Here is a 15,997-nt window from a genome sequence, read left to right on the forward strand (position 1 = left end):
TAAAAGCATGTCAAAGTTTCCATTCTCCACTTTTAAGGACCACATTTGCAGTTATTCTCTCAGTGCTTTCATTTTATCGGTTGAAGTTAAGAGAGTTTCATTTTTGCCATTCACGTTATTTAAATTTTAAATGGTCAAACATATCTACTAAATACGCTAATTTGGAGACCCAATTTTTGTTTGTCGTATCCAGGCTTACACCCGGTGGTTGAAGATTTAGATTAAGTGGACGGGAAGGCAAGGAAGCCAATCTTCGTGTCCACCTTCAGGCATGTCTTTAAGTGTCCTGCCACAGACACAGCCGACCCAATTGTGCGCCGTGAAACGCAAAATAAAATCATGAAACCTGGCAATAATGATGCGTTTTAAACGTTTTTATGGAAAGAACAGCAACGAGTCAAAATCTCTTTCACGCTGTTTTTCCTGGACGAGAAAACAAATGCATACCTCGGATTATTATCTACTTACCGCTAGCTACTTCCCCACTAAGCGACTCTCCAGAAAGGAGCCGGGAATAGATGCTAGACGCGAAACTTAATACGAAAGGAAACTTGGTTAGAAATGAATAAATTTCGCACTTAACGGGTTAAAGTTAAAATAAAGAATGGTCCGCAGTATTGCAATATCTCGCGGCACCCTTGAGCATTCCAATTGGCACCCCAGGGTGCCGCGGCACCCCGGTTGGGAACCACTGCACTATGGTAATGCTGGCTTCATCTTTTTCGTTGCTGGTATCGATGCGTTTTGATTTCGTTCCAATACAACGTCAGTTTGACGTTGTGAATCTTGTGGTTGCAGGTCTGTGGGCACATTTGCCAGGGCGCTGGACTGCGGCAACGGAATCCGGCAGCCCGCCCTTCACGTCAGTGCCGCGTCAGCATCCAGAGACGTCACATTGGTGAGGATTTGTTAACGACTGACTACATTTGTTTTTATTGGTTATAGTCCCATACTCAGCAGGGTTGATCGGTTTAAACCGCCCGGTTAAAACCTGGTTTAAACCTGGCAGATTTGACCACCTATTGCTGGTCAAACTGGTCAAAACCCCTTTAGTGTATGAATCAAGTTGCTTTTCAATTGAATTAAAAATATTATCCTCCATGTTTATTGTTTAGTAATGATGTTCAACTATATTTTGTTTTGATCAACAATAACCTAAATGTTGGATTTGTAACAAAAAATATTCAATTTCTCTGTTTATTTTTAATATTTCATCAGTTGGTTATTTTAAATATTGAGTAAATTCAAACTCTAAAAATAAGATTCTGATTAACCAAAAAATGCTTGGTAGAACGATGAACAATTTGCACAGCCAACTGAAGAACAAGAATTTATTCTAACAAATTTTTTTTTATGAAAAACTTTTGCCATCAAATTTTATCCAGTTAAAATAAAACAATGCGAATGCATATTCTAAGATGCCTTAAAAATTAAAGACAGGATAGTTTATGATTCGTTCTTTGAAGCAAAGTACACGTCAAGCCAAGAAAGGATTATCGGAAAGGGAACAAGTTGTGATGCTTTATGCCTATCTACTTTATGTAGAACACCTCAATTGAACAATTGGAATTAACAAGTCTCTCCAGTATATTCAAATGCTTCATTCACCAGTCAATTTCATTTTTTCCTCGAAGAACTCAGTAGCACATAACTAGTTGTGCTACCGAGTCCTTCGAGGAAAGCATATCAAAATGGTCACAACTCACAACTGCTTTGTATTTCCTAAATAGCCCAGGTAGCCGACCATTCACTACATAAAAATATTTTTCTAGGTTTTGACCAGTTTTGACCGGTTTAAACCTAGTTTTAACCGGTTAAAACCAGGTTTAAACCGCTTAGTGGTCAAAACCAGTTTTGACCACTTAGAGATCAACCCTGATACTCAGTACTCACTCATTGAGCTTTGGGGAATGAGAAGATAAGGTTCTCATTAAACTTAACTGATATGTTTCTCAAGTCTCAACTGCCACCATCGCTCAATCGCTTTACGGCTTCGCCAATAGGAAGGAGATGTTGATCAAGTATGTTTTCTCGCCTTTTTAAACAATCTTATTGAACAACATCATTGCTAATCGCCACCCTGAAAACGCTTTGAAGCACTGATGTCGTTTAGCAGTTTTTGTTTTTATAAATTTTTAATCTCAATCGTTTGTAATCTGTCGATCAGCCAAGTTATGAAACACATTCCTCTCTTCCAGTTCCACGCCATGGACTGTTTGCATTGGAATCACTACAATATCGCCGATGCTGCGTCGGCCCTGGTACCACATTCCGGTCCGGTGCTCTGCAAGGATGAGATGGAGGACTGGTCTCCATCGGAAGCCAATCTCTTTGAGGAGGCGCTGGAGAAATACGGGAAGGACTTCACGGACATCCGACAGGACTTCGTGAGTGTGATGCAGGAATGTCATCTCGTGGATGGAGTCTGATCTTTGAATCCAAAGAAATCATTTGAATGTTTGTTTGAAAAATAGGCTGAACGATGCCTTTGTCATTTTTGGCCAACACCTTTCCTTGAACAAATTGAAATAGTCCCTTCTCATTTAGTGATTCTTAGGGTTTATCGTCCACCAAAAGTATGATTAGTGATCACACAGTTTGTTATTGTATGCCTTGCATTTGGTTACTTTTTTCCTACTAGTGCTCTGGTGTAGAAATCTTAACATCATCACCCTAACCTGCAAGGTTACTGGATGTTGCTACGTGCTAAACCGAAAACCTTTTAAGTGTTGGTCTGTTATCAGTTACGTGCATTCGTACAAGCTAACGTCTTTTCAAGCGGAGCGTTATGATGCAAAGTAATCACGATAGATGTTGACCACGTGTCTTGTTGTTTCAGCTCCCGTGGAAGACACTGGCGAGCATAGTAGAGTACTACTACATGTGGAAGACTTCGGATCGCTACATCCAGCAGAAGCGACTAAAGGCCGTGGAAGCGGAGAACAAGTTGAAACAAGTCTACATCCCTAACTAGTAAGTAACACGTCTTGGATTGCTTAACTTATGAACCCTTACCGCTTTTATGAGTTACATTTGTAAACCAGATTGAACTGAAACGCCGTTAAAGAACGCGCTTGGGCCGACACGATAGCGGTGTGTGCATTATTAAAAATGACGCTGGTGATGGTATTTTATATATGCGTGACAAAGTACGTCACTTTAGCTTTGTAGCTGCGATAACTTCGTACCGCAGTTTGTTGACAATGCACGAGCACGTTGTATGTGCATTGTGCAATGCAGCAACCCGACCAAGCCTCACCAAGTCACCCATACTCCATATGAATGCTAACCTCGGTGTATTTCAGCAATAAGCCGAACCCGAATCAGATCAAGTCTTTGAACGGGGAGAACAGTGGCAAGGCGTGCGAAGGATGCTTTTGTGAGTGGCCGCTTTATGTTTTCACTTACGTAATTAGATCAAACGCGTCGGACGTTTTGCTGAATGCTTGTCGTGCCATCACCACCATGTGCTATGAAGTTTGTAAATGACTATCTTGCTACCAAACAAAATTGCTGCAATTTATAGTAGCGATAGATTTTAAAATTGAAACTCGTTTGCTTGTGATCATAATGTTACCCAGCATAATTCTATCCAAGTGGACATTTACAATCGAACTGTTGTTTCTTGTGTAAACGATGGCGACCTTGTTTCTTTGTTCAAACGGAATGCTTGGTAGCATTAATCATCTTCCTCGGATGGAGAAAATCTCTCTGGAAGCTTATTCCTAACAGTTTCACATGCCGGTAATCAGCCGTACTAATTGTTTCATTGTGAAAATTTATACTCGGCTGACAAAGCTTATGGGAGGTTATTCCTTGCAAGTTTCACTTGCAAAGGTGTTGAACTGGTGACTGGTTACCGAGATTGACAAAGTTGTTGTTTGTTGGAAAAAATAACTTGAGGGTGAAACCATCGTCACTTAGTCTCTGTTCTTCACTAATCTACTGGGGCATGTGGTGATAATTAATCATTATCTTCCGTTACAGGTGTCAGCTCGTTTCAATGGTTCACATGGGGTCCTCCTAACATGAACTGCCGTCTATGTGCATCGTGCTGGGTCTACTGGAAGAAATATGGAGGTCTCAAAATGCCACCATCCAGCAGACTGGAACGCATCAACAAAATCAAAGGAACCGATAAGGCACGCATGGCCATTGGCCACTTCGTGGCTTCCTCATTGGATTTGACGCGTGTTTGCATGTAGTCGAATTCATTCCACCATGACGAAGGAGCATCCTCGTTAGTGCCCGTACCGCTATCTGGCGCCCTTATACAAGCACTAGCAGACACCGGGTTTAGTTGGATCGATATTCGATATACAGTATTGTGCATCATCTGTGGGATGCCGATCTCGTTCCCGGCTTGGTTGAAAACATAGATTGATGATGATATTTCCATGATAAAAGTTGTTGTGTCGTGAAATTTTATGTTGCTAAATCGCTTGTGTTGCTTTAGGTTGATGACGCACACTGATTTAAGTAAATCAGTTGGCGTGGTGTTTAATCATTGCTCCTTCTTTGTTATAAAGCTGTTTTTTCTGCTAAACGTGCTGCTAAATGTTTGAGGACTGTTTTAGTTATTCAGTTATCTTACCTTAGGTGATTGTGCAGTTGTGTTGGGCAGACTCTATTTTGTGCTTGTTTATATTTTGCATGTTATCTTTAGTTGGTTAAAGCCTTTATTTTTAGGGTGAAATAATGTTCATTCGGACTTGATGTTCATTACAAATTGTTTTTAGATTCACGTTTCACACTCGACCTGAGATTTTTGTATGATTCGTTTACGATGATATATTAATTTTGTAGGAGCTCCGGTACAGGCCGCCTTCCTCCTTGAGTGCCCCTACCATGGTGGGTCCACGCACCCAGAGAGCCTCCCACAAGACCAAACAAGCCTTCTACTTGAACGCGACCCGACTGACGCGTCTAGCGCGGCGACTATGTCGCGACATTCTAGCCGTCCGTCACTACAGCAGACGACCGTTTGAACCAATCAGCATCGCTGCCATCAAAGCGGAATGTGAGTCCCACACCGATTTTGAAGCGCTCATTGTGATGTCATGTTGTTCTGTGTACTCGAGCTCCGTATTTTTTTCTGTCAGCCTCTTTTAACCAGCCTCACCCTGTTGCAGGCCAGGTCCGCCTGTCATCGTCCCCTGTCGTGCCCCCTAAAGTGGTACCCAAAAAATGGCCCCCTTTGTCTGACGTGCTTGTCAAAATCGCCGCTCTGCCTCCGAAGATCAACCAATCAACAGCGGTCAAAAGTAAGTCTATGATGACGACGTGAGAATGCAATATGATTGTGCAGCAGGAAACGTCATGATGTTTGATGTTGTTCGATCTCGGTTTAATGTATCGATAACGTCATATTGACAAGTTTTGTGCTCAAACTTTTACGAGCTATAATTGGCCATATGGTTGTTTTTTGAATAACTTTCATACACTCTATGGCCATAAAATATTTTGCAACGCATTACCCGCGAAATATGTCCGCTTACATGCAATCATTCCACTTAAAACAGCAAAGAACAGATTTCTTGAGGGGCCAATGTACATTGAAATCATGTAAGAGATGGCAGCATCACGTGATGCACGATCTAACTGGTGCTTGTCACTCACAGAGACCCTACTTGGCAAGGCGACCGATGGACGGGTCCGCAGCTCACTATCAAGCCACCAATCACCGACTATACTTGGCAAACGACCTCATCAGAACGGCATCGACGGTGAGCATCTTGTTACGTTGGGTAACCCTGCTTGATTTTGCACTACGAATGTCTTGTATACTTATGCGCAACTACAAAGATTTTCGAAGTATTTCATTTAAGTTTTCATGAAAGCAATCTTTAGACAATCCGAAATGCCATGTTGGACTTTGTTTTGCAGGTCAGTTGGCTGGAACCAACGGATCATACGCGGTAAGTACGCAACTTGCAATTCCCTTTGTAACTATTTGTATTGATCCTGAGAAAGTATCTTTCGTTCACTCCCCGCACAGGTTATGCGCCTTGCGTGCCATGCAGATGCAGCGTCGTGTGTGACCAAACGGGCTTTAGTGCATTTTCAAAATCATGTTAGTTTGCTGCCTTCAAGTGATATGTTTGATCTTTTCGGCAACTTGCTCAACCAACAAGACTCACCTGACCTCCCCCATTTGTCTCAACTTAATTCAACCAGTTGCTCCATCCGTCTTGTCTTGTTTTCCACAAAGTGTCCATTGTGATGTGATTGTTGGTTGCAGCGAATGAGCAACGGTCCGCAAAAGAAGCGCTCCTCCAATCCGAACGATTCCTCAGATGATATCTTGTTCGTGTGCACCCCTGAAATAAGGTTAGTAAAGTGTACAAGGACTTTCGATTCCAGGATGAGCTTGGCTTCGTCTTTGTTTCTTGGTTTGCTTATTAATATTATTGCAAAGTTCAAACTTGTAATGGAATTTCACTTATACTAGCTGGACTGGTTTGCTGGAATTTGCTAACAAGATGAACTACAGTAAGTGCGGATGCAATTTTACGGCGCCTTGCGGAAACAATATTATATTACGAGGCTTTCTCAGTTCACCTATCAAACCTCTAAGTAGATAGTGAATTTGTATGTGTTGTTGGCAAAGCGTACTGTGTTGGTGGCGAAGTTGACCGTGTTGATACGTTGCAGGGATATACGGAAGCAACTCAAAATATCGCAACAACGCAGTGCTGCCCGTCAGCCCACCAAAGCAGCCATCGCCCTCAACCTCGATAAGTTGGCCGCACTGGTCAACCTACCCGGTAGGACGGAACGCGTCGGACCAATCGTCATCGATTGATGGCCGCGCCGATGAACCGATCGGTCGGTGGGTGCTGCAACAACAACCCTGAACCGACCGAGCGGCCCCATATCTTCACGTTGGTTGACAGCCGACGCTAACTATTTTCCGTGGGAACTTGCCATTGGCTCAGCGTCACGTGTTGCAGGGGACGCTTTTGCCCTTCCCCCCATGCGGCCGTGTTGGAGCGGGCATCTTCGTGCGCTTTTTCGATTGCGTCACGTGACAAATACTACAGACTAAAACCTTGTCATGTATGAGCGACCACAGGTGACGAAGAGTTTTCTTCTGCACATGGTCTGGGCTCTTATCAGATTATTTTGGTTGTTATTGCGTTGGTGAACGTAGAATTAGCATCTGCTCTCAGTAACGCCAACTATGCTTTTTGTCTTTCTGTTAGTCAAATACAATATGGAAGTACGCCTGATTGGTGGGGTAAGAGTGCAGGCTTAGCAGACGATTGGAACGACTGCAGCTCTTGCGTTTTCTTAAAACAGACAGGTTAAGTGAGCTCCCAACTGGCCAATCAACAAAATGTTTACCAGCGGCCCAGTGACAGAATTGACGGGTGTAGAGTCTTAAGACGCGTGTTTCTCCTACCGATTGCAAGAATCTTTATCTTTGGACGAAGAAAGCTTTGAGAGAGATTACTTTGCTGAGGTGCAACCACGAACGCAGGTACGATCACCGAGTTAGGCAGAGTCAAGCTTTCTCTTGAATTGTCGTCTGTGAAATGTGTTGCTCAAGCGCACACTCCGAGAGCCGAACCAGCAGCACCGCATGATCTTGAAGACTGGGCTCATCAGCATACCATTAATTCATGCAACAGAGGATTCTGCATTTCTGATGCTATGGCATCAGTAATACATACTAGTGTATAGTATATCACTCGTAAGTGTTGATCAGTTTATTGATGAATCCAAGGAAAGTTGTTTTATGAAAGGTTTTGTCCTGTGATGCAAATAAATAATAATAAATGCAGACACAAAGTCCATAGAATTCAAATTTTTAACCATCATCACACAAAATATCAGACTAATACAACACCATGCAGGCTATATCAAACAATGTAGCCTACGGTAGGCTACAATACATTGTGAAGTAAGCTATGCAAAAGATCATTAAGTTTGTCATCATCACAAGATCATTAAGTTTGTTTACGTGCGGCAAAGCTTTCGATGATATAACAACAATTTTCGTGGCGAGACGCTGTAAGAAATGACTTGCTTCACAATAGGCTATTCGCAGACGGTCAGAACACTTTTTTGTTTTCGGTCCCCAGCAATTTATCTCAAAGATCAATCACATGTAATTGTTACTGAAGTACCTACAAGTATCACGACATCTCAGGCTGGGTGGGAAAAGGAAGAGATGTCATGTGCTATTTAAACACCCTTAGGCGCCAAGAAAATTGGCAGCCGCCCCCCCCCCCCTGTTGTTTCAAAACGTCGCGAATTCGGGCAAAATCTTGAAATTGTTAGGGCAAAAATTGCTATAATAAAAAGCTACAAAATTGCATGAATTAAGAAAAACTATAAATTAATATCTTTTACCTATCAAACTAAGTACAGCCTCTTACAAGAGGTTAATTTCTTTTTATCTCAAAAAGTAGTAGCCAAAACTTGTTTTAATGTTCATAAACAGATAGCCCACCCCGAAGTAGAGCTAAAAATTATCCAAATATGTTGAGCGGTTCTTGAGATATTGCCGTTTTTCTATTGCTCCTTATCTATGAAGCCACCTAGTGGCTAAGTTTATTTCACTTATTACCCGAGAACCGCTTGTCTGATTTTCATCAAGCTTGCACCAAATGCACATCAACTGGAACAACCTCTTGACGTTGTACTGGAAAAGGTGTGGAGTGCTGGTCAAAGTGGCTTGGTGAAGCAGAGAAACAGGACACTGACCACCTGGTCCTGACATGCCCATTAACCAAAATCCCAGCTGGCTTCGAAACTGTACACGAGTATGGTACTGCATTTAACAACTGGCTGGACCAAATTACAGACAATACTTGAGATGTGCCAACCTATAGGACACTGTTACTACTATTTGAGACGATGAAAAACCTTTATGGCTCGTGTGTTGAGATCTACAAAATTGCAATGGAAAAATATACCAGACATATTGTCTGATTTGAAATAAGTTATACGAGTTATGAGACTGTTTGTTTGTTGGAAGAGACGCTATTGCAATGAGTTTACCTTGATTGCTGCATATTGTGACATTTAATGTTAAAATATGTAAAAAAAAAAACGAATTAAAAAAAAAAACGATAAAAAACAAAAAAAACGAGCTCGTTTTTTTTTTAAAACAAAAAAAACGTTTTTTTACATCTCTATTTTGGCAACTACAAAATATAAATTTATATAAATCTGGTGAATAGCCTACTTTTATAAAACAATTCGGGTGAAGAGGTCACAGTACTTTTTCAACCATAAACGGACATAGCTAGGCAACACCACAACATTTAACAAAAACATGTTATACCTGTTAAAAGTAATGTTAAGGTTTTGCTTAGCTTTGTTTGGTTTCTTTTATAAAAGGTTCTGCTACTATTCGGCGATTTTTTGAAAATCCAACGACGCCTTCTGCAAATCCGATGATTGAATATTATTCAATATTCAGACATTGAATCAATGTAAATACGTACTGTTAGGCTAATTGGGTTCTTTGAATCCTACGTCACCGTCTGTATGCAAACTTAGAATACATTAGTTATTTTTGTCATCAAATTACCTAGCCTAACTATATTTGAACAGTTACAGAAGTAGTATGTCTGTGTTTTATTACATTTAATTATAATTTCTCTATTGTTATGTATTTTTTCTGAATCCGCATGGTCACCCTGAGCCGGTTTTCTGCAATGTTTATTTTTCTGAGTCTTTTATGACATAGGCCTAGAGAATTGTAGCTTTATTTCCGAAAAATGCCGAAGAAAACATGATCTTATCCTTTTGCTATGCCACCGGACAGCACCATTTTACAGAAATATTCATAACCACATTTTTGTTGAAAATACTCTCAGAATGCACCAAATTCAAAGTAATTTTTCAAAATTTTCTGGGGGAGGCCCCCCGATCCCCCGCTGCTGGGTGTCGCCATAAGCGAAACACGCCGTCAAACCCCCCCCCCCCCTTCAAAATTACTGGCTACGCCACTGCTGGTGATCTTGTTATATTTCTGATTTTTCTGTTCATTGACGTGCTGGTATGTCAACGAAAGTAGCTACGGACTACGGTAACCTAGTAGGCTAGTATCTTTATCGTTCCTGACGCGTTAATGACAAAAATAGCCTACAATTTAATTCGATTCATTTCCATGTTCGGTCAAACCGAAGAGTTTAAAAAAGTACCGGTAGTGACTGTGTTCTTGCATAACGCAATGAGAATCAGTCGGAAAATAATGTGATGACATCGTAAACCTGATAAGTTGTAGAGCGACAATACATAAAACGACGACATCATCTGACCATAGCTCCTGATGAGAGTCAGACGAAAAGCCACTTCGAGGAATGAACAACCTTTTTACGGTACTCGCAATTACTAAAACATTAGTGTAATCAAACAAGCACATTAACTCCAATGAATTGAGCTGCGAACTAACAGTGATAGGGGAAGACGGGGCAAAGCGGGACATCGCGGTTTCTTACGTTTTGTAGCCTACTCTTTGGCTCCCTCTAACCGGAAGCACTAGTTAGGCAACTATAAACTGTATTTGCTGTGGGAAAATGGCGACTGGCAGAGCACAACGCTAAGCGAATTTGTTGGTAGCTTTGTTTTTATCTTAGACATTCAGACAGTATTTGTTGGTAACAAAAGCAACTTTTACCTAAAACTTTACAGGTTTCAGCAGAGATGTTATTTTCTAAAGGTTATACTATGGGGCAAAGTGGAACAGTGCCAGTGGCGGCTCGTGAGGTGTGAAAGTGGTGGTGCTGCGGACGAGCGCAGCCCGGCCGAAGGCGAGTAAAACGACGGGGGGTCTGGGGGGCCTCCCCCAGAAAAATTTGAAAAATGACACTTAATTTGGTGCATTCTGTGCGCATCTTCAGTTCTAAATTGTAATGAAAAGTTAAGATAAAACTTTTGCGGTTTGAACTTTTTCCTTTTGTTGGTTTCGGTGCTGTGTTTTATTTCCGCTATATCGTTTCTTTTGTATTAAGACAAGCAAAAATAAATTGAATTGGTGGATTGGCTACAGCCATTATTGTGACAGAAAGCGTTGCTAAACACTTTGGGAACGTTCAAATATTACGTAACGCCTTCGAAGGGGAGGGGGGTTTATGCAAAGCGTTACGTTAGCGTCACATCGGGGGGGAGGGGGTTCAAGCAAAACGTTACGTAACGCTTTCGAGTACGGAATGGTAGTTTTTTGTACTGAATTCGTAGTGAAAAAGCGTTACATGGGGGAGGGGGGGATTGAAAAAAGTGTTACGTTGGCGTTACATGGGGGGGAGGGGGTCAAAAATTCGGAAAAAAGGCGTTACGTAATATTTGAACGTTCCCTTTTGCAATGTATTGTTTTGCAAGTAAGTTAATATAGGTTGGGGAATCGCCAAACACAATTAATTAAACTAAACCGCCAGACTAATAAACTACGTCATTGTCACGTGACTTCGACTTGGTTTGTTTGCTTTTATGACGCTTGCGCTTCGGTGCACAGAAAATCGCAGCGCCTGACAGAGTGAAATCATAGCGGTCAAGCTTGAGTGGAAGTCATGTGACAACGAGGTAGTTTCCCTCATTGAGAGAAACTTTTTTTCTTTTCCTCTCACGTTTCCAGTCAACAAAGGGAAAGGTCTGCAAAGTGCAAACCTAAACAAATTCAATAAAAATAATGAAAAATCACGACGTGTTTTACGGGCAGAATGAGCCCAAAAAATTGGTGGAGCTGCAGCGCCACAGCACCATTACACGAGCCGCCACTGGACAGTGCATTAGGGCAACATGAGACTCTAGAAGTCTAGATTGTATCTGTGGTTCTTCTGTTGATTACATTTTTGTTTACGACTCTTTTAGCCTTCAAGATTGTAAAATATTTATTAGGCATTCATTTAAATTGTACCGGTAGGCATAGTCGTACGAGCCAGGGGAGGCAGCCGCCCCCCTGCTGTTTCAAAACGTCGCGAATTCGGGCAAAATCTTACAATTATTAGGGCAAAAATTTCTATATGAAAAGCTACAAAATTGCATGAATTAGGTAAAAGATATTAATTTATAGTTTTTCTTATCAAACTAAGTAGGCTACAGCCTCTTATTTGCATAAGAAATGTACCACAAAATTTTCATTTGGCACACCCGTAGGCTATTGATGCATAGTATTGCATGGTGATCAAACTGTAGTACGAAATGCATTTAACCAACTGCATCATGCCAATTTGGGCAGCCACCGAAATATGTCTCTAAAACTTTTGTGAAACTGCCCAAATCAAAACGCAAAATTTGCTATAGCCTAGCCTATAGCTAATATTTTTAATTTTCACAAATGCATCGTGTTGATTTGGGCAGCTGAAAAACATGAAATTATCTGATGAAACTGATTAGTCTGTTTATGCAACTGCCCAAATTAGCATGAGGCAGTTTCCTCAAAATGAACAAATTCATTAATTTTTCCCATTTAGGCCTACATAACTGTATCGGTTAGATTTTGGCAACAAAAAAGTATGAAATTATCTGATCATAGTCTATTTATAAAACTGCCCAAATTGGCATGATGCAGTTGCCTCGGCAACTGTCTTTAATTATTTTCAAAGTCTTTCATTATTTTCATAATATCCATAAATGCATCATCTTGATTTGGGCAACTGCAAAATATGAATTTATATAAATCTGGTGAATACTTATATAAAACAGTTCGGGTGCAGAGGTTACAGTACTTTTTCAACCATAAACGGACATAGCTAAGAAACACCACAACATTTAACAAAAAAATGTTATAAAAACATTTCGCGCTCGCCTAGTGCGCTGACTCGTATTCAAAGGTCTGCAGGTGCTCCCTGGCGTGTAAAAGGTTGAGAAACTCTGTCGTAAACGTTTGCAAATAGGTAGCCACTTTAACAAGTCGAAATTCTGCCACTGCGAATAACTACAATCAGGGGCGCCGGAACGATTTTTGACTGGGGGGGAAAAAAGGGCACTTTTGTTTTCTAAAAGACCAATTTTTTTTTCAAGTTTTAAGATAAAATATAGCGATAATGATAGTCCAGTATACAAAGAAGGGTTATGTTATGTTATAATGATGTAACTTACTGTCAAGCCTTAAAGCAGCCTGCGGCTATGGCCGCTAAGTAGTGCTTGAATGAACCGCCGGTGCTACCTCCTCAATCGGCCAAGTTTGGCCGCCGGTCTCTTCTAGCCAATTATTTAATTTCGCAATAGAATGATCGTGGATTAACTGTCGAAAATATGTAGTATCAAAGAGTGACGCAAAATTAGGTCAGCGCGTCATAATCGCCACTGTTGCATTGTGCAGGTCTACGGGAATATTTGTTATTGATGGAATATATCCATCTGCGATCGCCAGCGCTGTAAGTCTTGTTTGTAATTCTCGACGTTTATTTTAACAAAGTCTTAATCCGAAGTGCTAATTTACATCGGCTGGCAATATTGTAGTTTTTATGTCGATTCGATGTTGTCGGACATTGAACCGTTGTTAAAAAGGAGAACTAAGTTAGTTGACATCAATGAGGAAAACATTTTTTGATCATATTTTGCAAAAATTATGCTTCTTTTAGTAGCCTAATGTCTTTTAGTAATGTACATCATTGAAATAGCTAAAACTCATCGTCAGTTCTGACAAAGGGCAGGTAAAGCCTACAAGTATTGTTTTAATCATTGAAATACTTATTTTATTACCTTGCCGTTATCGTCAACACATGTCGAACGTTGTTTTTCGTTGCTAAAAAGAATTCTATAGGAGTGGCGAACTTCTATAAAATCAGCCACATTGGAGACACTCGTGCGAGTGTCGTTTGAATAGTACTGGATTACAATCCCAATAAAGCAGTTATTGCGTGGTGCAACGATTCTATTGTAGGACGTCACCCAGGCCCAGACTTCAACAACGCTTAGTGATCATTTTAGCATTGTTGCAAGTTTAATTCTATTTACTTGTGCTATCGTTATTTTGTATTTTGGCCTCCAAGCACGCAGATTTGGCCGCCGAGAGGGAGCTCCCGGTAGGCCACGATGGCTACCGAAAAAAAAACGAGTTTCAAGGCCTGTACTGTGTTGCAAAATTTTGTGCCGTAAATATCATTTTGAGGCAAAAATGAAAATTATAATTAGGCTAAAAGCGAATAGCAGAAATTGTTATATTGCAAAAATGTGTAGTAGCTTACATGACTTTAAAAGGGCACCATTGCCCCCCTGCCCCTCCATCTGCAGAAAATTTGAGGGCAGGGGGGGCATTCGCCCCCCCTGCCCCCCCGCTTCCGGCGCCCCTGACTACAATGCAACCGCCAACCAATCAGAATTAAAAAATGTAGGTAGGGGTCCACAGAATTAATAATTTGTCTAAAGGGGTCCGTGGCTACAAAAAGGTTGGGAACCACTGTTCTAAGGGAAAACCGGCGGGTTGAAACCTTTCCCAATGTCTTCGTTGCTCTGCGAATGTATTTGTGTATGATGGTCTCCAACTGCAGTGGAGAAAGATCTTTTTCAAAATGAAAGAGAATCAAAAACGAAGTTCGAAATTCTTCGCGGCAAGAGCGAGTTTCGAATCTTTCGCTTCTAAGCATTGAACACGATATTTTGGATACATTGAATTTTGAAGAATTGATCAGCAATTTTGCCAGGAGAAAAGCAAGAAAGCGTCCATTTTGAGTTGATATCAACAATTTTCTAGGGCAGAAAACAAAATGGCTACCGGTACCGCCTACCAGATTGCAGTTTCATTTTTGATTTATGGCCTAGGCCTATAAGGCAAACCGGAGGGTGTTGTCACAAAGGGCGTTTTGTCACAGCATTTTTTTTTTGTACTTGCACTGACTGCTTCGAGTCTATATTTGTAGCACGTGCTTCGTTAAGAGTCATCTTCGTTTTGAGGTTGGGAAAGTTAAGAAAAGACAGCAGGTTTAGTTTAAATTAAATTATTATCAAAAATTTGGTCATCGATGTAAATTTCACTAACTTTTCAAAATTGTGTGACGCTTTCGTAAGAGCAGTCTGACCGCAAATATGAAATCAGTTTTATAGCTTATTAGGAGTTTAACTGAGACTTTAGAAGTTAATAGCGTGCCTTTTCTAGCCGCCATTGAAACTTTTGTCAGCCTGCGTACGTCGGGGCGAGTTGTCACAGCTGTAACAGCTTAAGAGAAGCAGAAGCAAACTTTGGCATAAACTACCGAACCCTTGGTCGATATTTGAAGGCAAGGAAACAAGACCCAAAGCACTTGTTGAATTAATTTCAACTTTTTTATAAATGTGTAATTCCACGTAATAAAATTTGTTCAGTAAGGAAAACCGGGGCATGTTGTCACAGGTTTGGGGTTTTTCGATTTGTGCTTTTGCTTTATACAATGCAAAATTGTGACAACACGCCCGTGCTGGGGCGTGTTGTCACAATTTTTTCTTTTACAAAAATTTGATTTTTTTGAAATCCTTTTGCGGTTAAAAAGTTTAACCAGTGGCAAAAGGAAGTGTAAGTGGACAGCGTACGAATGATATAACCAAATCACTTGCATTGTATATAAGGGAGACCGGGGAGGGTTGTTACAATTTTCCGTAAATCTAAGATTTCTCTTTCAATATTTGCACCCGTAATGCACGGTACATTGCGGGACGCGCAACTTCGTTGTTCCTTCAACATTAGAAGGGTCAATTGCCAATTTGACATTTTTTTACGCTTTACTGCTGGCTTGACGCCCGTGCTGGGGCGTGTTGTCACAATTTTTTTCTTTTACAAAAATTTGATTTTTTTGAAATCCTTTTGCGGTTAAAAAGTTTAACCAGTGGCAAAAGGAAGTGTAAGTGGACAGCGTACGAATGATATAACCAAATCACGATTGTCACAATTTTTTTCTTTTACAAAAATTTGATTTTTTTGAAATCCTTTTGCGGTTAAAAAGTTTAACCAGTGGCAAAAGGAAGTGTAAGTGGACAGCGTACGAATGATATAACCAAATCACTTGCATTGTATATAAGGGAGACCGGGGAGGGTTGTTACAATTTTCCGTAAATCTAAGATTTC

At 40.8% G+C, this 15,997-nt stretch overlaps 1 protein-coding gene across 1 annotated transcript in view; it reads left to right on the plus strand.

The window, feature by feature from the left end:
- The window catches only part of LOC145766374 (metastasis-associated protein MTA3-like), a 61,053-nt gene extending 53,826 nt beyond the window's left edge, over window positions 1–7,227 (plus strand). The window contains exons 8-18 of the mRNA XM_082578074.1: window positions 799–898; window positions 2,199–2,387; window positions 2,840–2,973; window positions 3,306–3,379; window positions 3,988–4,142; window positions 4,807–5,020; window positions 5,133–5,264; window positions 5,622–5,726; window positions 5,887–5,918; window positions 6,242–6,330; window positions 6,655–7,227. Of these exons, the coding sequence (XP_082434200.1) occupies window positions 799–898; window positions 2,199–2,387; window positions 2,840–2,973; window positions 3,306–3,379; window positions 3,988–4,142; window positions 4,807–5,020; window positions 5,133–5,264; window positions 5,622–5,726; window positions 5,887–5,918; window positions 6,242–6,330; window positions 6,655–6,805 (1,375 nt within the window). The 3' untranslated portion in view covers window positions 6,806–7,227. The remainder of the gene's footprint in view (window positions 1–798; window positions 899–2,198; window positions 2,388–2,839; window positions 2,974–3,305; window positions 3,380–3,987; window positions 4,143–4,806; window positions 5,021–5,132; window positions 5,265–5,621; window positions 5,727–5,886; window positions 5,919–6,241; window positions 6,331–6,654) is intronic.
- Window positions 7,228–15,997: the final 8,770 nt, after the last annotated feature.

The sequence above is a fragment of the Aplidium turbinatum genome, chromosome 3, assembly GCF_918807975.1.
Source record: "Aplidium turbinatum chromosome 3, kaAplTurb1.1, whole genome shotgun sequence".
Classification (NCBI taxonomy): domain Eukaryota; kingdom Metazoa; phylum Chordata; class Ascidiacea; order Aplousobranchia; family Polyclinidae; genus Aplidium; species Aplidium turbinatum.